This window comes from Poecile atricapillus, chromosome 2 (genome assembly GCF_030490865.1).
Source record: "Poecile atricapillus isolate bPoeAtr1 chromosome 2, bPoeAtr1.hap1, whole genome shotgun sequence".
Classification (NCBI taxonomy): domain Eukaryota; kingdom Metazoa; phylum Chordata; class Aves; order Passeriformes; family Paridae; genus Poecile; species Poecile atricapillus.
The window spans coordinates 99,695,722-99,722,422 of record NC_081250.1 but is presented as its reverse complement, the minus strand read 5'-3'; the positions used below and the strand labels follow the sequence as shown (position 1 = coordinate 99,722,422).

The 26,701-nt window shown below is 39.3% G+C and overlaps 1 protein-coding gene across 1 annotated transcript in view; it reads left to right on the top strand.

Annotated features, from left to right (window-relative positions):
• Positions 1-2,193: 2,193 nt before the first annotated feature.
• LOC131575816 (cadherin-7) overlaps positions 2,194-26,701 on the top strand; it is an 81,162-nt gene continuing 56,654 nt past the window's right edge. Inside the window, exons 1-2 of the mRNA XM_058831799.1 lie at positions 2,194-2,523; positions 11,291-11,703. Coding sequence (XP_058687782.1) covers positions 11,494-11,703 — 210 coding nt within the window. The 5' untranslated portion in view covers positions 2,194-2,523; positions 11,291-11,493. The remainder of the gene's footprint in view (positions 2,524-11,290; positions 11,704-26,701) is intronic.

Sequence of the window (26,701 nt, the reverse complement as noted above, 5' to 3'; positions counted from 1 at the left end):
AGAGCATCATAGCTGAAGTTTATGGAGCTCATGACACCCTGAAGATTCCTTTTTTTGTGTCATCCTATTTGAAAACAAAGATTTTTTTTCTCTGTTTTTAACTATCCCATTTTCATCATTGAAGTCATAACTACTGAATTGAGTGGTAAAAGACAAATTTTCATGGTTCCATTGGCTACATCTCTGAATGAATTTGAAAGAAGATGAAGCAGAGGTGTTTATGATATTTCATGATTTTAAAAAAAAAAAAAAAAGGATAATCTGTCCTTGAACCTTGTCCTCTAAGGATCAGTGCAAAGACTCTTATTTTGATTAACTTGTAAAAGATGAATTAAGGATTGGGAGAAGGAGAACAAAGGAAAGGCGAATCCTTAATTACAATCTTAGGCAACTGTGTGCAATCATGTTTCAGGATTTTCTTGCCTGAATACATCTTATTAAGTTGTAACCATGCACACAGACACTCCACAACTTGGAAAATGTAGATTGCTTCTAGTTGCTCTCTTTATACCACTTCTTCAGTTCACAAATGCCATGATGTTCAATTGCCTCCCTCTGATTAGACGGGTGACATTGGAAATCACATCTGAAAGTAAAGCTTAAAGACAAGAAACACATAGCAGTTACATATTACATTTATTAAAATAGTCATGCATGCTGCATTCGTGTATTCAAAGCCACAAACTAATTCACAAGTTAAAAATATTTTTAAAGAACATTTGTGACCCAAACCATTTGTTTTGTTGCTGTTTTTTTCTTATTGAAGTGACTTTATCTGCACGTTACTTTATTAGTGTTGACAACACATTTCATAGTATAATGTATAGTAGGAATGAAAAGTAATTATATATTTACATTATTAGTTTGTTTATATCACGTTGAAAATGTTTTTCTGGTACATATAAATCAAAAGACATTGGCCAAGGTGCATATCTTACAGTTGCCCTTGATACAGCCCATTGTTCTAAAAACACTATGTGTTAAAAATATTTTTGTCCGTGGAAAATGCCAGTTCAGCAGCTCTGCCAACATTTGGAACCTCTGTTGTTATTTTTTTTTTTTTTAATTTTTTTTTTTTTTTTTTTCAGGAGGCGTGCTGACTCCTGGCTGATCACGTTTCAGCTGTAGATCCGTTTCGTTCTGCAGACCCAAACGGCTTCAGCAGTGCTGAAATGAGGCAGAAAGTTTGTGCTGCCTCTCTCCCAGCCGGACCGCGTCCAAACAAAGCAGGTACTCATCTCCCAGAGCGGCTGCCCCGAGCAGCTCCGGGGGCTGTGCGTGGGTGCTGCCGGGCACCAGCCCCAGAGCGACACTGAGCCTTCTCCTGCTGCCGGTGCGCACACCCCGCCTCTCTCCACCCTTTATTCTGGGAAAACACCTGGTTTAGTTATTCAACGTATTTTTGACTTTTTTAATCCTCTTCTCCCCGCTCACCACACCTCCGCGGTATAAACAGTAGCCGGGGAGGCGTGACAGCAGCTCTAGGGAGACAGAGGGCGGCAGGGCTGCGGCGTTTTAAGTGCCCCGAGCAGGTCGGTGGTGGCCCAGGGGAGGGGACCCCGGCCCGGGCCGGTGCCCGCCGCTGCCCCACGCCAGGCAGGAGGACGGGCCAGGGCAGGGAGTGTGGGTTTCACGAGTAGCAGGCTGGGCAGGCTGAAAGGGCAAAGCTTTAAAGCAGAGACTTCGCAAGTTCGGTTTAGTTTTGCGACTTTGTCTTCACTCCTTGAAAGCTCAATCGCAGCTTGTAGGACAAATTGCATGGTGGGTTGTGGGGGGAGAAGTAAAAAAAAAAAAAGAGAAAAAAGAAAAAAAAATCTTGAAGTCTCTCCTTCAACTCCCCGTTTCAAATGCAAATAGGCAGAGAGACTGGTTCCCGCCCCACCCCCTAGCCCGGCTCCTGATTTTTATCCAAAGGACTCCATCTGTATATCCTGTCAAGGAGGAGGAGGAGGAGAAGAGGCGGGGGGTAGTGGGGCCGGGCAGGCTGCTTGCTCCCTGGATCCCTCTTCAATAGCCACCGCTGGGTCTTCGGGAGGTACAAAGAGTCCCTGTGCCGCCTCCGCGCGCCCTCGGACGGAGCTGGCAGCCGGCTCCAGCCACCGAGCCGTGATATCCCCTGCCCAGAGCAGCATCCCCACCTCCTCTGCCTTCTCCCTCCCTCTCTCTCCGCTCCTTCCCTCCCTCCTCTTCCTCCTCCTCCCGCAGCCACGATCCGCACCCAGTCGGAGCTGGGCTTGGCACCGGCACCCACTTCTCCCATCGTGTGCCCAGCGGCTGGCTGTGCAGTGCCGCGCCGTGCCGTGGAGGAGGAGGAGCGGAGCAGCGGCAGCGCTCCCATCTCCGCGGGCGCGGGCGAGAGCGCGGGCGGGCGCGCAGCCCCCATGCCCGGTGGGCGCCCCGCCGCCCGCAGCCCGCCCCCCCCCGGCTTGGGAGCATCCCGCAGGCACTTCGCCGCGGAGGCACCGTCGGCCCTTGGGATTAAAATACTCACCGCGCTGGGCAGCCGAGGGAAAGGGGGAGCAGGTAAGTGCTGGCTGCACCTGTGCCTTTCCTTGCCTTCCTTCCCCTTCCCCTCCCATGTAGGCAGAGGGCGGTCGGAGCAGGTGCAGGGAAGGGCTGTGTGCTGTTCCCCCGCATCCGCTCGCCCCGGAGCGGCTCCTGCCCGGAGCGGGGCCGCGGCTCTGCGGAGCCGCCGGGGGCGGCACGGCCGCGGCCGTAAGTTTCGCATTCTCCGGGCTGGGGGCGGCCCGGGCAGCCCGGCTGGGACCGGCCGTGGGAGCACCCAACACCAGGTGTGGTGGAGAAACCGTGGAAAGTGAGAGCACTAGGACTGTAGCCGCGTGTGCACCTTCTGAGAAATAAGAGAACAATAGCATCACTCTTGACTCTTTGGAGAAGCCTCACAGACAAGCGGGGAAGTGGGGTGGGGGAAGGGAGGACCACAGACTTCTGCAAAATATAGGCAGCTCAAAGTCCTGACTGTCTCGGTCCTTTCTGCCAAACCCAAGCTGTTGTCTTGCTTGGGCTCGAACTCTGGCAGTGATGCCACAGTGCAAAAGATTGCAGAGAGAAGGAAATTTCCTGAGTTCTTTCCCAGAGCTTTCGTCCTTCTATGTCAAGGATGTTCTGGAGTTTGCAAATGTTGAAATTACCGGAGCTGTTTCTTTGATTAGTATTCAGCTGGTAAGGCTAGCTCTGCAGTGCTTGGCTGATGCTGACCCTTCCCCCTCCACCCTGTCCCCCAATCCGTCCACATATCCACGCACAGGCATGTCCTGCTTCCCTACAATAGGCTGTGTACACCAGTAGCAAGAGGTTTGTCATCTGGATCCTCAGACTTCTAGTTGCTAATGGAGGCAAAAAATAACCCTTTTTGAGATATGGTTTAGCCTTTATACTGCTTTCAAAAGGTGAAGTAGTTCAGGTGAGCCAAGATTCTACAAACGATGTCTTCCCTGGGATGTGGGAAAGGATGGGAGATGGATACTTGTGATGTGCTCTGATTCTGGGAACTGAAATGCTGATACTTTAATCTTTTCCCCTTGCAAGGATGAAATCTTGTGTTCTGATAGATAACTTGCTCAAGCCAAAACAGAGACTTGAAAGGGCAGAATATACTTCATAGTCTCTCTAACAAGACATACTGACTTGCCATTTTTCAGCTGAAACATAGGTGATTGTGCAGCTTTGCAGAAAATAAATTGCTTTTCCAGGATAAAATTATAAATACATAAAAGAGCCAAACTCTTGAGCATGCCAGTTTTTGAAACAGTCTCTCCTTGGCATTGATGCAAGACTTTACTTTTCTATCTTTATTATATCTCCTAATTGTTTCTCTGTTACATTATTTGAGTTTGCAGGGAATTTTTATTGGTGAAAGCTAGGTACTTTGTTTCTGAGAAAGGTGGCTCTACGTAAGCTCAGGTGCAGAGCTGTTTAGATGAGCAGTAGCATGAAAGTTGCATAACTAAATGAAGTTTGCTTACCGTGTAGCTTCTGAAGGTACAACAGGTCAACAGATAAAGATCAGCCGTAAAGTGATGCTGATTTTCTCTGAGCAATAATATAACAGTTTTAACGATGCAGAAGTGAAGTTAGAATATTTGGAAATGGTACGATTGTGCCTCATTAGAGCTAGTTCAGTGCAACGGGTGTTGTACCATCTTTGGAGGAAAAAACAACAACACAAAACCCACTTAATAAACCCAAAAGAACTATCTAGGGACCAAAAGTGCTATTCTTTTTAAGTCCTTGTACACAATTTTATAGCTTTTCACTCTGCAGCTACCAGGGGATCTAATCTAGACATCTAGACACACTTTTTTCAGGGTCATGAAGAAAGGCTAAGTAAGATTTAAAAAACAATTGCAATAAAATCCACAGTAAGGGAAGGCCTAGCTCTGACAGCTTTTAATATTAAGTATGTGCAATATCTAGGGTTTGAGTACTCCATAAAGATTTAAAACTACCAGGAATATTAGGAAAATATCAAAGAAAATAATTTGAGCAACCACTGCATGTTAGAAATGCGTGTCAGGTAATGTGAGTGAAAATACAAATATCAGTAATATAGCCTATTTTCTTGCAAAAAGCCATTAAAGATTGCAGTTTTAATCAAGGAGCATTTCACCCTTATAATGGGAGAATTTACTGTAATTAAAGGCTGATGTAGGTCATTAGAATTGTGTTAAAAGTCAGATGACAGCCTCACAACTCTCCTAAGTCTACTTGCATTGATTTAATAGCAAGGCACTATTGATTATTTGCTATTAATTTAATGGCAAAGTATTCTTTTTTTTTCATGTAAAAAGGTAATTGTAAAGCATTTGTACAGCTGCAGATTAACTGAATTTTTTGATGAGAAGAATGGGTACAATATCCACATATATTTTTGCCTATCCTTTTCACATAAGACTGTGTGTCCGTACATGTTGTACCCACATTTTTCTGTTTCTTCAGGCTTGACTGAAGAAAATCATTACTAATGCAAGACCTTATATTGTTCTACTCCAACTTAAATTCCTACTTTGCTATAAACCTGGCTAAGCCTTTTCTCAAAGGGATTCAACTCACAAATTGACTCTGATGTGTGATGAAAATAGAAAATATTTTAAATTTCAAGTGCTTTACAGATGAATATACTGCTTGGGAGTCAGTCCTAGTGATGTCTAGTAAGTTTATGTGTGTTTTCAATCTATTGACTTCAGTATCTGATGTGTTCAGTGGTTCTTCAATGAGGGCCTTTCTTGAGCCATTCTTTTTCCTATAGTTTATCACACACATTTCTTTTCATGTACGCCTTTCATGCTACTACTGGGTATTGTTTTCTTGTGGCAATAAAAATCGTTAAATTCTATCTGAGGAAGTGTGCATAAACTAGATGGTTACTTCAGTTCTTCCTGTCAAACCAGGCTTAACTCTAAGCAGCAATGCAGGAGTGCCTCCTCTGGGAATTCAGCAGTTCTGCAAGAAAGTCATCCCTAGGCATTATGTGATGTTCTTCAGCTGAAATGAGGCTGCAGAAATTGAGCTTGTGGAAATTTAAATATTTGCCTTGATTGGTCCCAGATCCACAAATACTGCTGGCGTTTCTTTTCAACAACTGATCAAATTAGCATAATCCTTCCCAGCAACTTAGATCTTTCAAGTGTACCATGGCAAGGTGAAAAACCAGCAAAACTCTTTCACATGGAGAAAATGAAATTAGGGGAAAAAAAAAAAAAAAATCTTTCTTTAGTTAATTTTGCTTGGGGAACAAAACAAACTTACCAACAACTCAAACAATTTAGCACTCTAGACACGTGCAATCTTATGATCAACTGCAGCGCAGTATAAAAGACCAAAAGCTGTTACCTGGTTTTCTTTATGCATTTTTTTTTTTAAGCCATGTAATTTATTGCAGTGTTCCTAGTGTTTTTCTGTCGTCTCATCAGGTCCTTTCACCTGAGTCAGAGGGTATTGGAGCCAGTTTAGTGTAACAGTGCCATATGTTTGGAGCAGTGATAGTTTTTTGCTTGATAACCAGATGCAGACTGCAGGATGTGCACTACATTTACAGATCTCCCATGTGAATATTTAGGCCAGTTAGCGGCGGGAGGTTGTGGTCTGTAGTTGTAATGTCATCTGGCACAGGGAGTTAATAGGTTTCATCATACTGCCTTGACTTGAAGAGCTTCATTTCATCACCGGGTCCCCACCTCACTTGCTCTAAGGCACCCTCCTTTTCTTTTTCTCTTTCCCTGAAAAAAGTGATAACCAGACATTGCAATTGACACTGTAATTAGACATGTTATCTTCTCAAAACCTTTTTGTCTCAAGGATCACATTCCTGTTCATATGACTGTGAAGGAGTCTCCTGCAATGTTTAGGATGTGTGATGTGGAGGAGCTGCAGGCTTGTAACAAAGGGGAATTTTCTCTGCCACTAAATGTAACACCCTGTCCAATGGGCATTGTAAAATTGAATGTCAAAGCATAAATATTTCAGTGAGGGCAGTCCAGCTGTCAAGGGGCTCACCTCCTGGTTCGACTTTGTTTAAAGGATCATGTTTCAAGATCCAGTGGCAACAGTCACCCTTGGAATTATTTCAACACCCTGGGTCTGATTTTACTGAGTGACTAAAGTAGCGAAAAAACAAAAAAAAACCCCAAACTCATGGAATAATTGTGTATTGTTGACCAAGCTAAAGCCAGATTTAGTAGCAGGAAGTGGCTGCTCAGTCAGTGAGGTCCATATTTGCGCAGTAAATTTTGCAATGGTATCAAAAATTGAAGCAATTTGATGAGAGGAGAATAATGGGGCAGGGGGGAAGATGAGGGAAGAGAAGGCAATAAAATAGGAGTGGTAAGCTCTTCAGTTATAACTTCAACGAGTGACTGACAGTCAGATTTCAAACTAGAGTCATGCAATCCAGACTGGTGGAGTTTAGTAATGGAAAAGGGTTTAGATTTCTGCTGCTTCCTGAAGCATTTTACACATTAAGGGCAAAATATGCTGAAGGACAAAATTCTCTGTTGGGTTGAAGAGGTTGACAGGAAAATGATATGGTTCATAGATTAAGCTGGCACTGTGACACTGGTAGCAATGTGTGAGCAGAAGTCTGCAGGAATTTGCATTTTGGCTGCGAAGGTTAGGTGGTAAAAAATGGTCTCAAGAGCCTTCAGTAAACTGCCCTAAGGGGCTGGGGAAATCTTAGACGTGGGGAAGGAGGGCTTCCAAGACGGCATCTCTGAGACTTGTCCTTATCTACTGATGCTCATTGTGACACACAAACAATGAATGCTAGACTTGATGAGTTGTTTTAGAAATTATGGAGTGAAGCAAAATATTCAGAGAGATTTTCAGTGGGTGTAAATTACCCTTAATTGCTTGCAGTGAGGGAGACTATTCCTTTAAGTTGAGGATCTTATTCATGATCTGAATGTTTTCAACAAATCAAGATTGCCCCTTAGAGAGAGCGCATAATAGTGTCTTTTTGACACTAGCAGATTGTTTTGGCAAAGTAGAGTAGTAACATTTTTCAGATTAGCAGTGTGCACCAGAACACTGTGGCTTAAATATAGTTTAATTTTTGTACAGCAGATGGGGGAAAATGTAAGGTTTATGATGTATATTGAATGAAGAGGTTATTATTTTTTTCAAATGTGCATTCTTCAGTCTGAGGTTTTAGATATCAGCCAACTATTTAAGAACATAAACGTGAGAGTTTGGATATCTTGTGAATATTTTTTATGCTTAGTTATTTTGGGTTTTGTGGGTTTTTTTTATTCTTACAGCTGTTCACCTGGACAGGGTGTTACTGTTCAGTTAAGACATGCTACCTGCACTGCCCAGATCACATAACATACTCTCCAAATTACACAACAGTTCTTTTACTTTGTATTTTTCATGTTTGTGATGGTCAGGACAACATGTAAAGCAAATAAGGAAAACAAGCTTAGATGTGAAAGCTATAGCTTAATGCTTTAAATACACTAACAGTGTTATTACAATTTTATTTTTTAAGGCCTAAGTTACTTTTTAGGTTGGCAAAGGGTGAATGAGGAGATATGATTTGGTTTACCCCTGTTTGGGGAGGGCAGTAGCATTTGGAAGATCAGAAACAAGATGTAAAAGTACACTTTTATTCTAGCGAAGTTAATGATATCAATTAAAAGTGTAAATATTTATTGGTTTTGTATACTTTGAATCTTAGTTTTGCAGAAAGAGACAGAGTTTCATAAAAGAGCATCTTTAAACAAAAAATTACAGAGTGGTTGCAGGTCAGTTTTGCCATTACACTCAAGTCAGTAAACACAGATGACAGTGAAGACACTGGAATCAGAACACTGAGTACCCTCTGTTGCTGTCAGTGTTAATTTTATCCACTGCTGCAAGTGCAGCCCTGAACACTCAAGCTATACCTTAATGAGGAAAAAAAGCCCTACACTACCTCTTAGTTTTCAGTTTTATGAATGATGTGACGTTGCTTATGTAGTCTTATGGACTTGATACTTAAGGACATTATAGAACAGGTGATGTCGAAGTGCTACTTATGCCTGGACAATATTGATTAAAAAAATCTGTATAAAATGTGTGTCTATATATCTATGTTTCTATCTATCTATCTATCTATCTATCTATCTATCTATCTATTTTAGTAAGAAAGGTAATGAAATGCAATTTAATAAAGAACTATTCCCAAAACAGAAATTATTTTTAAATACAAGAGACTTCTGCTTTTGGAGGTATCACATATAAAAGGCAGTGTGCTGGAAGATTTATAAATAAAAACCCAAATAAAAAAGGGCTCTAAGAGGAATAGGAAGACTTATCCTAAAGAAGAGAAGAAAGGGAAGGAAGAGTGTTTCAGAGCAGAAAGTGCTGCCACACAGCTGAATAAAAATAATTGGAATTTTGGAGTCTGTGTGGTGAAAGTATTTGAGAATGAGTAAACCACAACAATGTTTTCTTTCCAGGAGGTGTGAGTATTCTGCTTTTCATCAGATTGTGCTGTCTAGCATATGGACTGTTTTTCAGTTGGTATTTTGGGTGCGTTTTTCAGTTCTGTGCTGTGGCGTGTGGCTGGGGACCATGGCACTCCATATGGTGGCTTTCATACTTTCCTGCAGGTGTAAAATAAAGGATATAAGAGAACACTGTTTGAGATAAAGGTTAGAGCAATTCTAGGTTTGAAATGTCTGTTCAGAGCAAGAACAAGACATTTCAAACTGCTTAGTGAAAAGACTCTAACATATTGTAAATGTTTTACTGACATTTCTTAAGAAAATCCATTTTGTATTTTTATCTCTGTTAAATAACAATCTGCTGCCTCTTTGAAATAAACTGACAGTTTATCAATATCAGATGTCTTTAACATGATGTAACTCAGACACAGAGAGGGGAAATCAAGGATGCATAAACAGCCTCTACTACAAACAACACTTACCGTAGTTGAACAGAGCACTAGGAAGTAAACATATCACAGGGAAAGCACAGCTACTTCCTTAACACTCATTGGCAGCCCTCTCAGTAATTACTGTCATATGGTCATGATTTACCCAAAGGGCCAGATCAAAACTGAGCTATGAGTAGTTGGGATTAATCATTTCAAACTCGGCTCTTCTAACGAGGATGACACCTGCTTGTTAATCCTGCTGTGAGAAGAATTTTGGTCCATGTTGGAATGATGTCTTTTATAAATGTAGCATCATGTTTTCAAAATTAGTGTCTTTAGGTAAGGCTTGCTTATTCTCTTCATTTTGCCTGGATTTTCCTACATGGAAGCTTTCAAATTGCTGCTGCTTAGCAAACATGCTCAGTGGGTTTGTGGTTTATCCCACCAGCCTCTAAGCAAAGCCTTTCTGGTGCAGGGCAGTACCACAGAAGGGATTACTATAAAAAGGCTTTAAATACAGTCTGTAATCAGAAGAGCTTTTTATTTGTTTCATGTTTCTGCCCTCTAGGTACCTTTGGCAGCATGATGCATAGGCGTTCTGCAGCTGAAAGAGCCTGACATACTGAAAACAGATAGTGGATATCTCATTTCACTCAGTTTTAGTAGTAATGGGTAGGACTGTGATAATCACTCCAGAGTGTTTAATGTGTATGTGATTTAATGTCTAGCCTTTTTAGATTAATTAAAAGTATAAAGGATGAAATCTTCTTTCTTCCGTGGCTTCCTAAGTAGCAGCAGTTCACTCCAAATTAATGCCGTTATCTATTTTAATTTCACCCTTATTTCCACTTCATGTTTGGCACCTCGTAAATGCTTCTTGTCTCCCTTATTGCTCACTTGGACAAAGAAAATGTCTGTTTAAGAGACAGCTTTGCTTACCTGGTGATTGTACCAAAAGGCAAAGCTATGTTTGGTTCTGACTGACAGAATTTATACTTTTAAAAATGTTATGCTAGGTATACATTTTCACATGAGCAGAAAAGTCTCACAGTCATAAAAGGCAGAAAAATGTCTTGTTTAAGTATTGAAGTTTGTGTTTATAAAAAAAAAAAAAAAATTATTAGTAAGTCCTATGAGTTATTAAATAATTAAATTTTTAAATAAAAACCAATTTACATGCATTCATCCTGAAAGACTATTTGTTATTAAATCAAGGTTTCATTGAAAATATAAAATGACATTATCTTCTGATCTTTCTGGGCATATTTCTGTATAAATATATAAAGTAGTCTAACATGTTTCTTACTGTGCCTGACATTTGCTTTAGGAATGTAGTGAAATTGAGTGGGGAGACTCAGGGCTTTTTACCAGGTCAGGTTCAGATCAGAACAAATCATAGCATCTGGTGTACTGTGACTAAGAATCAATCAAATTGTTCTGATTCATCTTGTGCTTGTTCATTTTACTTTTGAGTTATATGGGAGAGAGTTAAACTAGGATATGTCCCTGCCATTAATATAACTCACTGCCTGTGGCTGGTTTGTAATTATATCATAGGAATGGCAAGTAAAGCAGACCATAGTAGACAGAAGAGAAAATATCAAACCAAATGACTGTTAATAACTACACTTACTCTGATTATTTTAAAAAGAAGTAATTTTAACATTTATACTGGAAAAAAAAGGTGTATTAAGAGAACATTTAGGAGAAAACTTTATGGCTATAAATACAGTTGTATCAGCAGTAGTAATGTCATCCAAGAAGTTTGCGATAAACTTTGAGAGATTTATGTAAATTCATTGGTGTTGATGAGAAGAAAAGTAATAAATGAACAGTTTTGATGCATGCAAAGAATTTGCATTCTCTAAAAAGAATTAAAATTCTGACAACGATTCTTGTCTTTTTCCCGGATAGGTACCCATTATACCATTTCTTTGGTGAAGGCTATTCAGCAGTGGTGACATCTTCCAATCAACCACTCTGCAAATTATTATCTCTGGACTCCCAGCTGACACCCTGCCGGAGGCTAGAGCTACTGAGACAACTGGAATTGTGCCTGCTTTGGTCAAGGTTTTTTCTTTCACCGAGGAAAAAAAAAAAAAAAAAAAAAAAAAAAGATGAAGTTGGGCAAAGTGGAGTTTTGCCATTTTCTTCAGATACTAGCTCTTTTCCTGTGTCTTTCTGGGATGAATCAAGCAGAGCTCACAAGGTCCAGGTCAAAGCCCTATTTTCAATCAGGGAGGACGAGAACCAAACGCAGTTGGGTGTGGAATCAATTCTTTGTGCTGGAAGAATACATGGGTACAGACCCACTCTATGTAGGAAAGGTAGGGGATTTAAATAAACTTTGGAGGGTGCAGATGCTTGCTTTTTGATGTGTTTATATGATGCAACCTAAAAGTTGTAATTCTGTTAGCCCCAAGCAGCAACACATTGCATTCTTGTAAGAATGCAAGGTTCCTGTTGCAATTTTCTTTAAGAGCTCTACATATTAGCACTGAAGAAAATATTTATTACTCATATTAGATTTTAAAACAGATTAACATAATGATGAGTATTCTTTTTTGAACATAATGATGAGTATCCTTCTTTAAGCGTTAGCAGCTAGTCCCAGAAAAAAAGAAGTTCTATATTATGTTGTTTGCTCCCTAAAACTCAGCACTACTGAAAGCAAGGGAGAAAGAATCAGGCATCTGTGGGTGTGATGAGTGAGAAGGAGGGCATGTCTGCATTACTGCTTTTCTTTGACATTGCCTGGCTGGCAGATTGGCACCTTGGGGGCCTCGCTGTCCTCTGTGCACAGCACAGCCTTGTGGCTTTACCTCGCCTGCGATGGGCACGGGTCCAGCGCAGAGCCAGTCCTTTTACATCAGGGCATCCCAAATGGTTCCTTCTGAGCGCCCGTCGCTGCACATGGAGCACACTGAGCACAGCTGTGAATCCGGGACTTAGCTCATTTACTGCCTTGTGCTAGTGGGTAGTACGCTGCCTTCAGCAATTATGCAGGGGAAAAAAAAGCCCACAAAACAAAACCCCCTCTTGTGTTTCTCTGTAACATTTATGTGTAATCATCTTACTGAAAGGAAAACCCATTTTCTCCGTAATATCAGAATCAATAAATAGAGTTTCTCATTAAAATACAGCAAATGCATAGAAAACAGGGGAGTGACAGCTTTTGGCACAACAGCATGCTTACAGAAAAAGAGATGAAGTAATCTGAAATCCACTGCTTCAAATATACCAGTGCAATGAATTTCAGTTTACCTAATTCATCCTACTGAGACAAAACCTTGATGTTTGTGTTAATACAGTTAAGCACTTAGAATTTAATCATGCCAACTGAATAATCAAGTTAAATAGGGAACTACTTTCATGATTGCAGCTATGGTTGTGTTTAGGTGCTTTTCTGAATTGGGACTAGTACTTTGCATAATTGGACCCTTAAGAAAGGTGTGCTAGAATCAGAAATGTTACATTGGTCTTGAAAGTTTTGGTAAAGTTTTACATTATGTAGCAGTATCCATTTTGATGCCACACAGCTGCTGGTTGTCTCTGCAGGTTTGTCTTTTAGGTAAATTTGTCCCCGGGTTGGAGTTTCTCTTGTGGCTCGGGAAATGGCCTATTTGGCATTCTTTTCCACTGATAAAGAAAGAAGTGTGGCTTGTAAATTTGAATTTCTCTCCTGGAAAAGAAGCATCTTGAAATACTCAAGTGAAGACTAGCTTTGATCTGTAGTAATTCTCATATTCAGTCGATTGCTATATTATGGCCAAAAATGCTGTGGTAGTGCTATAGTACATGATATTTGCATGCACGTGGTTATTTTTAGCTTCACAGTCTGCTCTTTCCCGTCCTTTGCAAGAGTCCTAGCATTCACAAGCTGATATCTTCCAAAACGCAACCTTTTTTTATTTTTTTTTTTGGAAACATTCTGTGCCCAGCCTGCGTTTGTATCATCAGTATGAATTGTTGGCTCAGGAATTTGTACCAGCAATCCATTTTGTAGGAAAAGCAGATAAAAATTTTCACTTACATAAGGAAGCCCCTCTTCCTAGAAGCACAGTCCTTGCTGAGCATCTTGTAAGATAAGATGTGCTCAGTTCCTAACCTTCTCACTGTAGAGACTTTTGACTGTGTGGCTGCTGAGGTGCAATCATGACCGAAGCTGCATTCCCACACAGGGGAGCAAAAAGGTGAAGAAGTGAATTTCTTTCTCTGTCTTAACATATTATGTGTAGCACCACTCTGAAGTGAGCAGCAATCACCTTCCTACCCCTCTTCTCCTCTTAAAAACATGGTTGCTCTTGTTTCAAATCCTTTGCAGGCAGGTAGGGACAGGGAAGGCTGAGATTTGGATATGAAGGATAAAGTTTTTTTCCTTTTTTTTTTTTTCCCTTCTTGGTGAGGAAGCTGCAGCAAGCAAAAATCTGGCATAGCACACTTTTCTCATCAAATGAAGTGGAAGCAGAAACCAGACTCTGCAGAGTGCTCTGCTTCTGGGGAGGCCAGTCCTGCACTGTCTTAGGTTCAGGAGGCTTTGCAGGGTGCCAATCTAACTGCATATCCAAGGAGAGACCTTCTTCCAGCTTTTAATGGCTGTGAGATAAAAAGGCTTCAGAAACACTCAGGGAAATGGATCTGTAATAGGGGAATACTGTCTCCCTTCCACTATTCAATTCTACAAAGCCCTAGGCAGTTCTAGTTGGAAGGAAGCATTTGGGGGATGTTAGGGTTACATGGCAAGTCATTCAAGAGTTGTGAAATACCAATGTTAATTCCATACTCAGCACTAGCTCTGTCCTCCTGGGTGTCTGCATGCTGACACTTTAATTACGTGATCATGCAGATTAAAACACTATTCATCGTAAATAATGTAACAATGTAATAGGATTCCTATTCACCTCAGTAAAACAAGTCCTGCCCTTAATTTTTCAGTGCTTTCATGTTTGTTTGACCAGGCTTCACACCTATACCAGAGGTGTGTATATATATATATATATATATATATATATATATATATATATGCACACCTGCAGCCTTTCTTCTGGAGATCCATTTTTGTTTTCCTAAATGCATATGTATTTTTTTTATTAAGGCAACAAGGCCTGTTTCTCATGTGACTCTGGAGAAATCTCTGGAGGAGTTCCATTAATTTTACTCTAATAGGAGTCAGAGGTGACAGAAGTTTGGTGCCTTTTTTATTCTCTTCTTTTAAAATTTAGGTGTTTCCTCTCTATGATATGAATTTTAATCATCTTGGATGTAATTCTAAGCACCTCTTGGGAGGTGCTTAACATGTAATCAGATTGTGGACTGAACCATATACGAGTCTTTTTGGTCAGCACAGCATATGTCACGTTCACTTGAAGGGCTGAAGCATTTAACTGTTTAACGCATTAAAATGTTTGGATAGGCGCTGTTCTCTTCCAGACATGCCATGTAGGAGGTGAGGCAGTTAACTGTAATGCTTATTGAGCTAGAAGCATATCTGGCTTCTGTTTTCTGGAAAATGTTTACTATTGCTTGGTAATATGTTTTTTGTGAAATGCCTTACTCCATATTTTCCTCATAAATGATGTTAATGGAATCTATTTGGGTCAAAAGAAAAAAATAATATAGAGCAGTTTTAAATTATTTTAAACATAAACACCTAAGATTAGGAAAAAAGTGTATGCTATTATGCTGAATACTTGAAAAGCTGTGTACAATCTTGTAATTGAAGTTTCCATGGGTACACAATGGCAAAAAGGGGTGCAGTAAAAGTGGAACTTGAACATTTTGTTGATACTTTTTTGGTTTTGTTACATAACTATCAGACATTCAGGGTTTGGGTGTTTTTTGGTGTGGTGGGTTGTGGTTTTTTAATTATTATTTCTTTTAATGTCTTCTACTGAAAGAGTGTCAGTCTCATGAAAGGGATTATAATGACACAAAATCTCTGCCAATAATAATTTCATTTTTATTATTAAAAAGCTAAAAAAAAAAAAAAAAGACAAACAAACAAAAGAAGCCTCAAATAAACGTGAAGAAGTGAAAGCAGTCTTTGAACTCCATGTGAGATGCTGATTGATAGATGGCTTCACTGTTTTGTTTTGGATCCAAACCAGCTCTCCTTTTCCAATGGCTCTAATTTTAGTTACAGGGCAGTTTCAAGCTTTTTGCTGAGTTGAACTCTTCTTTTCCCTTGAGATTTCTCTAACATATGAAGGACTGAAAATAAAAGACAGACTTTTAACTGAGCACAAACCCAAGAAATTAGTATGTAACTTTGAGAGGCTCACTGGTAATTCTCAAAAATAACACATTGAACTAGTAAGATGCCCTGTGTGTTGGTTTTTATTTATACTGTAGAAGAAAATAAAACTTAAGTCCTAACTTGAATTTTCTAGACTGTAAAATAAAGAAAAAAGGTTAAATGAGTGAGCTAAGAGCATACAGTTTCCTAGATCTCAGAGTCATTGCCTTCCAACACAATTTTACCTGCCTCTTCTGACTGTTGTAAGGTCAATAAACCTGTTGGATTCAATTTTCAAACATGGAAAAAAGTGCATAAAACCTAATATTTGCATTATTATTTCCTGGAGTAGTACAGAAGGAGGGACCATATGAAAAAGAACGAATTGAACTTAAGCTTTTCCTATAAAATTAGGTCATTTAAGAGAATTTTCAGATTTTACAAGTTTTAAGAGAACTAACAGGCAGGGTGGGGAAAGGGTTTTTAAAGCAGCCATATAACAAGTTTATGTTATTATTAGCATTGAGAGTGGGTAGTTTTTTTCCAGTCTCCTCATTTTTGAGGGAAGGAAGCTGGATAGGGGAGGATACTGGGGTTTTGGGTTAATGATTTGTGTTTTCAAAGGTGTTGGTGAATGTATCAATAAGGTGACAGAATTACTCACATACTATATTTATCTGTGGTGTGACCTTGTCTCAGGCCATACCGATGCAGTCAGCAGCACGGCTCTTTTCATAGAATCATAGCCTGACAATTTCAGCTGTGGCTGATGAATTTTGACTGAGTTGGATAATAAGTGTCTTTTCTAAAATACTTTTAAGGCAGTGAGTACTGTGGAAGTGCTGGACACTCAGTCAAACTGAGACTGAACTGGCATTTTGGGAACTGTAGAGGACATAGGGTGATATTACAAAGGCTAAATAAAAAAAAGGACTGGGCTGCCTCACTTGCACATAGTGAAGAAGGAGGTTAGTCAGGCACAATTCCCTGGAGGGATTTGACCCTCCTGCTTCTTCCAGAGGCACCCACAGGGACTAGGACTCTCTGCTCAGCTTCAGCCTGTGTTTTTTTCCCCTCCAAGCATCCCGTGCAGGGTAAATGTTCATGTCTGCTCTGCAAGTAAGCTCTTGGCTGAGAGTACCCCCAGCTCTGCAGACTTTTGCTCATTTTACACCCCATGTAGTTTTGGGAAAAAGCATTCAAACAAACCAAATTCAGACCAACTATTTTTCATCTGTCTTTGTGGCTTCTGTGTGGAAAACACACAGCATAACTCAGAAGGAAACTTCCCCTTTGTTATATTTTTTTTTCATCCCTTTCTATTTGTGTTATCTTTACTTTTATCATAATCTTTGAAGCCCTGTTGTTTTATATACTCCCAGAAGGCCATTTATGAAAGGGGAAAAAGCAAATCTGCTGTATTTCTGATATTTATCCATCTCAGGAACTCTTTGCTTTTCTCTGCTATAAAAATTGATAAGAGTTGACCTTTTAAGTAAAATGGGACATGCCATTCCTGTCAAGTATTTCCCTACCATAAGTGCTGCAAATGGAATGAATGAACAGACAAAACAGTTAAGTTCTGCTTACTTGCTTTATGTATTGAATAGGTCTTGGGGAAGTGATGCTTCAGTTGTACTGCACAGGTATGACTTTACCATTTCAATTTGTTCTGTCCATTCCCAGTATCACACACTTTTCTTCACTGGATAGTCACTTGGGCTTTGTGTTATTCCATGCTATAATTTATGTGGATTACCCTGAGCTGACTGACAATCCAAATGTTCCCTCCTTAGCAGGAAGGGCTAAAGTGTCTCTGGGGAGAATGGTGAGATTAAGGCACACAGGAAGAATTAGCCAAAAGGATAACCTAAAATCTCTTGCCTTTTCCTGGTCCATTTCATCAGCCTGCACAGCTACAGTGTAATTTCCTCTTTACCACAAGTCCTCTTCTCTCATAGCTGAATGGATACTGTAGAAGGTTTTATTCCAGGGACTTAAAATGATGACAATTTCACAAGCCCAAGCACTAAAAGACAATTTGTATGTAATTTCATTATTAGAAGTGATAATAGAGTTGAGAGACTTATGGTTGGATACTGAACCAGGACATGTAGCTTTTTGATCTCTTTCTATAATATAGAACATTGATCCTTAACATGTGCCATTACAGAAGAGGAAGGTTAGTGGAGGTGATGACAACATCAGTAAATTAGGCAGCCCTCATGGCAATCTTTCGTTCAATGGCACAGCCATGCTATTTATGTAATCCTGTAATACCAGTTCTGTGTTTCAGCAGACTGAGAGGCTCTACCTGCAGCGCTCTGTAGCAAAAGTGTCTTTTGGGCATTATTCAAAACTAAATTTTATGAGTCTCTGACAAAATAGAAGAGCAAGAGTAAAAGCTAATTTTGCAATTATATGTAGATGAGAGACTCCTATATGCTTGGCTGGCTATCAGAAAATTCCTTATTTTCAGGAGAGCATGAGATTTAAAGCTCTGATGTCAGTCAAGCTGATGCTGGTTCAGCTGACATTTTTAGTGATGTTCTGACATTCCTTCTTTTCATCTTCTGAGATTGCACTTGGTCCCTTAGTTCTCGTTATTGGCTGTCATCCAGCATCCAGTTTTATGTCCGTCCTCTTGTTTCACAGTTCTGTCTTAATGGCATTGGAAATACAGCACTGTAAAACTATGGCTGTCAGGAACTTTGAGAATTCGCATTGTTCTAAGACTAAGGAAGTCCATTTGTGAATTATTTTGCTAGCTAAAATGCAAACACAACCCCTGCTCTGAGGCAGTGGTCTTATAAGGCAAGAGCTAATAACAGACTAAGAAGCAAGGACAGAATTCAGAGAACTATAGCGTTAATCAACATCTGAAAATAGTTTGAGAATAGTGGGTCACTAGTGTTGTTTTCTATGAAGATAAAATATTTATTTTTCCGAGAATGAGACTCATACAACATTTTAAAACATTATGAATATACAATAGTTCTTTCCTGTCTTTACTTCCCAGTGTTTATAGATGACAAGTAGACTGAGACTTCTAAGTGCTGACCTATTTAATATCTATGTTAGTACAAGGCTACATCTCCTTTCAGACCAGTAAAAGATAAGGGACGTTTTCCAATTGCTTTCAAAATATCAGAGTGCATATGCTTTATAGTTTTACATCTTGTAGCCTGCTGTCACACTACCTTTTTTATGCTGCATTTTTTTTCTTATACATCTTCTGTTAACCATGAGTGTCTATCTGCAGACTCATTGGGCATTCATTTCATGTATTAAGTATTTTCCCTGTGTCACCATCTAAAAGTGCTGCCAGGACTGTTGCTGCCTTGACATAATTATACTGCTGAATTTCTTTGCTTCACATTTGTTTTTAAATATTATACTGCATTCCTTAATTTCCTTTACCCACCCCCCCCCCTTATTATTTTTTTTTTCAATAATCACTTAATAAAATAGCACCTGGGTACATATGTGAACGTTTCAGTTCTAACTTTAACCACTTAAAGGGAAGACCTAGGACAGTGCTTCCTGAAAAAAAATCAGGGAATAGTTCCTTTGCATGCAATAAGCTGGCTTTTACATAAATACTCTGGTGATAAGTACTGGAAAATCTCTTCAGTATAATCTTTTTCTCTCATCATTATGCATTTCCTTGGAAGAGATAGCTGAGCAAAGTGCTAATGGTGGAACTGCTGAGAGAAGAAGGATATTAATACACTAGGTTGCTCAGTACTTTTAGAATAACTATTAGCTACCTTATGTTACCAGCATCTTCTCTGTCACTCTTGCACTGGAAGAGACTCTTACTGTCATGTAAATTAGAGATAAGTAGCTCTTGTAAAAGGCAGTGGAGTGTGTGCTCTAGAACTCTAATTCTGTTCCAACTGTCCAAACCACGGTCATGGTATGAGTACCAGCCTATACCAAGAAGTTGGAGGATGTCATAATGCTTAATCTTTTATTAAGGTTATAAAAATGAAGATTAGCCAGTGAAAAAATAGATTGGGGGGGGTGTGTTTATTTGATATAAATAAATGCTGTGAACACCTAATTATACATCACTTGAGCTCAATGTATAAATGGGAATCCTCTTAACCTTCTCAGGCAAGTGTCAACTTCGCCAATGAAGAGGCTCATTGGCAACAGACACTGATCACTAAAATCAGTGAATAGGTTCATAACATTGAAGAATATATTAAAGATTATTTTTTGCAGATGTTCTTGAAAAAAAAAATACTACCATCAATAGTTCTATCAATGTAAAAATGTTACAGCCCTGTGCTGTTGCAGAAGTAATACTGTTATTTATGTAGTTTTAAGGCACATAGTATGGTAGTGGCACACTACAAGTCATAAACATAGCAAAGAATAAGCTTTATTTTTTCTTCCAGATAAATAGGAATACCAAGACAGATATAGCTCTTTTGCATATAGAAGTTCAGGTGCCACTACTCATGTACCAGAAAACACAAAATATGCCTTACTGACTTGGTCTCAAGCTGTCTTTTTCAGAGTTCTCCCCTGAGAGAAGAAGATAATTCTTAACATTCAAGAAGAGTTTTTTAATATGTTTTGATTATTAAGTTATGCTGTTCATAGAGTAACAGAAGATTTAGTCCAGAATCTTCAGATCAGTTTTATTGACCCTGGGAGACCATTTGAGAATATTAATATTGCAATACAAATATCTGGTCATTTCAAAATTGAATTTTTAACTGATACTTTATTCTGTAGGTTAGTGAAAGAGGAATACTAAGGATTGATTTGCAATATATATGATCATATCCCATATTTTTACAGTGAAGAAATAGTGCCTTCCTTTCATATAGTACTCTAATATTCCTAAAGCACCAAAGGGATGCATTGTGGCATTTCATGTGGGTGAAAAGGTGCATGCTAAGAACAACTAAGGACAGTCTGACATAATATCCTGCCTACATCATAGAAAATTCTTAGGCCCTCTCTGAGTAGAAAGAAAGAAACTGAATGCCATTTTCTAGGTGATATTAACAGATTTTGCTGCATGAATTCTGCAAGACAATGCCAGAGTAATACTATTTCATTTAGTTTTCCTGTTTCTGTAAATCATGAGAAATTACCTTTAGGATTACTGAGACATAAAATTCTGTTGCTATGGAGTATGTGTAAGAAGAATTGAACCCAAAAAGTTATTTTTCCTTTGAAATGCTTCCAAAATATGGGAAATCTGGTAGTTGGATGGTACATGTGTAAGGATGATAAGCTGCTTAAACACTTCATACTGAGGTACCAAACTGTAACCCTGCTGACTAGGCAATCAGGCAATTCGTTTTCCTTAGAAGGTAGGCAGGTGCTGTATTAGGGGAAGTTTAGCTTGTTATCCTGTAACAATGAAAAGTTTTCAGACACAGCTGGGAAAAGCAGATGGTCATTTCTTAGGTTTCCATAATCATAGTATAAACGTAATGCCATAAATTAGCAAAATACTTAACTTGTCTTTCTTACACAATCTATGCACATTATATGGGCAGAGCAGGCATTTGGAAAAGTGCTTGGCATATTTTTAAGTTTCTTTTTTACCTGGCAGGGCTGTAATTCTACATAGTCTACATATTAAAAACTGTTTAAATAATTCCACTTGCTCCTAAATGTTCATAATTTTCATGCATATGTAGACTGTTATCCTTGAACCCATCTTTCACTCTTTACCACTTAGCTGTTGCTTAGCCAAGCAATACTTTTAAAAGGTTTTCCTTTTGAGTCAACACTATAGTCTTGTGTTCATCCACACTGCTCTTTTATTCATCCCCTCCTTTTTCTGAATATCTTCTTGACAGTGAAAAGCTGTGAACAAAAGCATGCTATTGTAGCTTCATCTAAACAGGAAATAAGCCATGTGAAACTGTTACTTCCTTTCTCATTGTAAGATTCAAATTGCACTATTCATGTTTGTTTCTTTCATTGCAAGTTCATGTCCACTACCATGCTGAGAATCTTAAAGCCTTATTGCTTTTCTGTTCTTTTTATCTTTATGCTGAATCAAGAATACTTCTGAGTGAGTATCAGTCCCAAAGCGAAGGAAATAATAGTTGAAACATTTCAATTTGTTTGACTGACAAACCAAGTGAAGCCATGTGAAACAAGGTTTTATGGAGCAAACATGCAGGAATTAGAATGATAGCAGTGATGAAGCATATACACAAATGGGTATATATGTCTAGGAAATGATGGAGGGACCTCACATTGAGGAATAATTCCTGCTAGTACTGACACATTTATTTAATTCAGATTTATCTTAAGATTCAAAGAAAATGTAAAAGAAATCTAGTCTATGTTGGTTTTAGTTTGGGAAAATAGAGATGGAAAAAGTTAAAGAGAAGAAAAAGTATGCCAAAAGAGTAAGTGTGAAATGGGAAGGAACATGATGAAGCATATTGCTTTGTTGTTATCACTCTAGAGCCTGATGTAAAACTGAAAGCAACATACCAAAGCAGTCAATGAGAAAATAAATTTAGATTAAGGTACAACAATCTAATCACAGAATGGGTTAGGAGGGAACACAGTCGCTTGTCCAATCTCCCTGCTCAAACAAGGTCATCCCAGAGCACATGGCATAGGATTGTGTCCAGATAGCTCTTGAATGTTTTCAGGGAGGGATATTCAAAACTTCTGTGGGTAGCCCATTCCAGTATTTGGTCACTTGCACAATAAAAGCATTTTTCCTTGTGTTCAGGTGGACCTTTCTGTGCATCAGTCTCTGCCTGTTGCCTCTTGTTCTATTGCTTGGAACTACTGTGAAGAGTCTGGCTCCATCTTCTTGATACCTCTCTTCAGAATCTTATAGACATTGGTGAGGTTCCCTTTCAGTCATCTCTTCTTGAGGATGAACAGGCCCAGCTCTCTCAGCCTATCCTGGTAAGAGAGGTGCTCCAGTCCCCTAATCATCTTTGTTGCCTTCTCTTTGACCTGTTCCAGGAGCTCCATGGAACCCCAGGAGCTCTCTCTTGTACTGAGGAGTTCAGAACTGGACACAGCACTCTGGATGTGGCCTCAGCTGGGCTAAGTAGAGGGGCAGGATCACCTTCCTTGACCTGCTGGCAATGCTCTTCCTAATGCAGGCCAGGATAGCTCTGGCCTTCTTAGCCACAAGAACACACTGACCCCATGGTGTGGACATTTTGTTGTCTCATAGGACCCCCAGATCCTTCTCTGAAGAGCTGCTTTCCAGTAGGTCTGTCCTGGTCCATGGATTATTCTTACCTAGGGGCAGGACTCTACACTTGCCTTTGCTGAATTTCAGACAGTTCCTCTCTTCTCATCTCTCCAACTTGTTGAGAGGTCCCTCAAAAGGTCTGCCCAGCCTTCTGGGATATTGACCACTCCTCCCAGCTTTGTGTCATCAGGGAACTTACTCAGGAGACATCTGCCCCTTCATCCAAGTCATTGATGAATAAGATAAATACTGGGCATAGTTTTGAACCTTGGGAGATACCACTAGTGACAGTCCTCCAGCTACACCCTGTGCCACTGTCTGTAACCCTCTGGTTCAGCCAGTTCTCATTCCACCTCACTGTGCACTCATTCAACCCACACCTAAGTGAATGAGTTTGCCTATGAAGATGTTGAGCGAGACAGTGCTGAAAGCCTTGCTGAAGTCAAAGTGGACAATGTTTACTGCCCTCATCCCTCCAGGAAGTTGTTTCATTAAAGAAGGCAATTAGATCAGTCCAGTGTGACTTTGCATTAGTGAGTCCATGCTGACTACTCCCAATTACCTTGTCATCATCCACATGGATATAGGTGGTCTTTTGAGTGAGGTCAGGGATTGAGGTGAGGATAAAATTATGTGTAGGTCTTGATTGCCTGTGCTCTTTGCTAAAGAAGCTATATACATCTGTATGGATCCCACATTGGCTTAGGTCATGTCAAACCACCCCATGGGTTCTAGAAAGGCCTGACTTGGTTACGTGGGAAAAGGAGGTTATTGACAGAAAAGGAGGACAAGTAGCCAGAGATCCAGTAACATCCAGGTTTGAGAAATATGCAGGGGAGTAGGTCTGTTAACTAGCAGATGGATTTGAAAGAGACAAAAAGGTAGGTAAAGTTCATTTTTAATCAAAAGAGGAAAATTACATGTGCAGCAAGGTAATCTGTGACACAAAACATCAAAAGCAAACATCATCAAGACAAAAACTAGTAGAACAAGCTTTTATGCTTCTTTAATGAGAGTAAGGAAGCAATGAATAGAAAATGAGAAAGATGTAAATATTTCTTATAAAACATTACTGGAGAGGGCTAGAGAATTTGGAATTTGTTCAAAAAAGCCTAAAACATGAGCAGCAGAGTGCCAAACAGCACAGGATGAAACAGAATAGCATTCTGTACGTAGAAGTTCCAAGAATTACTGGGTCAAGATAAAGCATGGATAAGTAAAAAACAACATGAAGATCTGGAGGAGTCCAAGCAACTCTGAGCTCACAGCAGACGGATGGAAGGATGCAAATATGTGCAGCTGTCAGGGATGTAACTGGACCATGTCCAGACTTTTTCCAAATTAAGAGCCAAAAATCAAAATGATGAGTTCTCTGGTCTACCACTAAAGAAGGCAGCCCACACCCTACAAAGCTAATTTTTTCTTGGGAGGTAAAGGGATTAAATAATGACATGGTTTTCAGAACTTTGGTAGACACCTTTCCTTCTAGACTGGTATTTTGACATTGATCATTTCATTTAACTATATTTCTTCCCATCTGTTTGCAGGCTGCATGAGAATTTTTTTCGTGCAGACTAATTTCAATGTCCTGTCAAAATTGATGCTGTTCCACACTATTTAAGTCACAGTAGCACATTCAAAAATTTCCATTCATCTTTTATTTTAGTAAGCAGAGATGGGTAGGCAATGATGGTCCATTCTGCTAGTCTGATGACTAGCATCATCTTTCTGGATTTTTATTTTTTTTTGGCAATTTTACTTCTAAGTATAACAAAGTGAAGTCAATGACTGCTTTTTATGTGGGATGATACAGACTGAGGGCCCAGGTGCTTTGTCAGGCTTCCAAAATACCTGCCAAGCAGAAAATGAGACTGTGAGGAAGGTGGAAAGATTAAGATGTCCACCCTGATGACAGATCCTTCTGATTTAAAGATAGAAGGGTCTGTATCTGTATACCATAGAAAAAAGGGAAGATACTTACCTTTGCTTCTGAAATTATGTTATCATCTGTGTTTTAGACAGTGGCCCATCTTCCAGTTCTGATAATTTGATGCTTCTTTTTATTATGCTTAAAATGCAAATATCATTTTGGAACACAGTTTGAGGCTTTAACAGGATGTGCTAACAATTTTTTGTCTCAGATTAAATTTTTTTGAAAATTACTTTGTAAGATAATTAGCAGGATAAAGGGAGACGTGGCAGATTCATCTCCAAGGTTAGGAGAGTTACATTTATTAGAATGAACAAAATTATCTGCAATGTCACGAGTTTTCCTTGAATCAAACAGTCCTGTACTTGTAAATAACCTTTACTGCGAAGAGAACTTCAACTGAAGCTATATGTGTGCCATTGTAGAGAGTCATGGAGTGAAACCAGACGTTTTTTCTCCCATAGTAACTGATGAAAATATAGATATAACTGAGGTTGAACAGTACGTTCGGTGTATGCTCAAAGTGCATCTGTGGTTTTCAAGAGAACTAGTGCAATAAAATAAGGTAGATTTTCTTAAACATCAAGGCACTATTTAATAATGTTTGGCAGAGGGTAACATCATTTTATAAATTACGTGTTTCAAGGCAAGGTAAGAGTAATTCTGTATATATTCCAGAAATTGTATGTCTCAGTAATCAATAAACCCTCCCTGATGTTTCCTGTAAGTTTGGGCTTAACAAAAGCACTTAACACTGTTAAATTTTTTCTCTCAGTATTTAAATACCTTCAGGGTGGAGTGTCAGAAGAAGCAGTAGGTTGTCACATGGGAAGAGCTGCTCAGGGCCCTGAGTCTTCACAATGGCTTGGAAACTCATACAAACAATATGATGGTTTAATATGTGTCTGATTGTTTACAGACTAGCAGAAAATTTGTGTTTAAAAATGACTGCATAAAATTATACTGTGTTACTCAGTAGATGACTTCTATATGTGAGTTACACCTGCCTATTCCAGTGATAATTTTTTCCCACTTATTATTGCCATTAGTCCTGCTGAGCTAACATGGCTGAGAGATAGCAAACTGAGTGTCATCCACAGACCTGTTTGTTATGTTCCACTGACTTACGCCTGCAAAACCCCATTGTAAGCTATGGGACCCTACATTTTTAAAATGAGAACAGAATCTGAAGATAGCAGGGGTTTGACTTGCTTATGCAGCTAGGGGAAAGACTCAACCAAAACTGCAATTTGAACAGCTTGTATGTGACCTGTCCACTGAGTCTGAAGTACAAGACAAAGAAAGGCATTGCCAGTTTTATACTACTACTTTTTGTCTTGCTGCATATTAATGGAAGCTCTGTTTACTGTCCTAATACATTTTTTAATTATTAATTTGGAGTAGTTGGTTAATTAATTTTTTTTTTACATTGTTTTATGTTGAATTCACCAGGTTTTCTACTGAACACCTACTATCCTTCCACTTGTACCACTACTTTTGTGTATATATAGATGCAAAATCATGGTTTTATAAGTGAACTGGCATGCTTTACCTTTAACAAATATTATTACAGAATTTAATAGTGTATTTTGGTTCCTTTGCTCTCTTATATAGGCACTGGTTTTACTTTCCAGTCTTCCACAAATTTTAAAAGTAGCTGCAGAGCAAACTGAAGGGTATTCCTTATCTGGAATTGTCATGAGCACTGACCACCAATGATTGATGACTTCAATCTAACATGCTTTAGTTTCTCATCTATTCTTCACTGAAAGCAAATTCTAAAAATTCCTGAACAATCTCTTTGCCTTCTTATAAACTTTATTGAGCAAATATGAATAGAGATTAATGAAGAGAAGAAAAGTGGAAGAGATGATGAAAAGGGTGTATGTAGGAAAAAAATAAGCCAGCCACAAACTCCTGGAAGAGCAGAGGTACTATTGGACAAAGGATTCA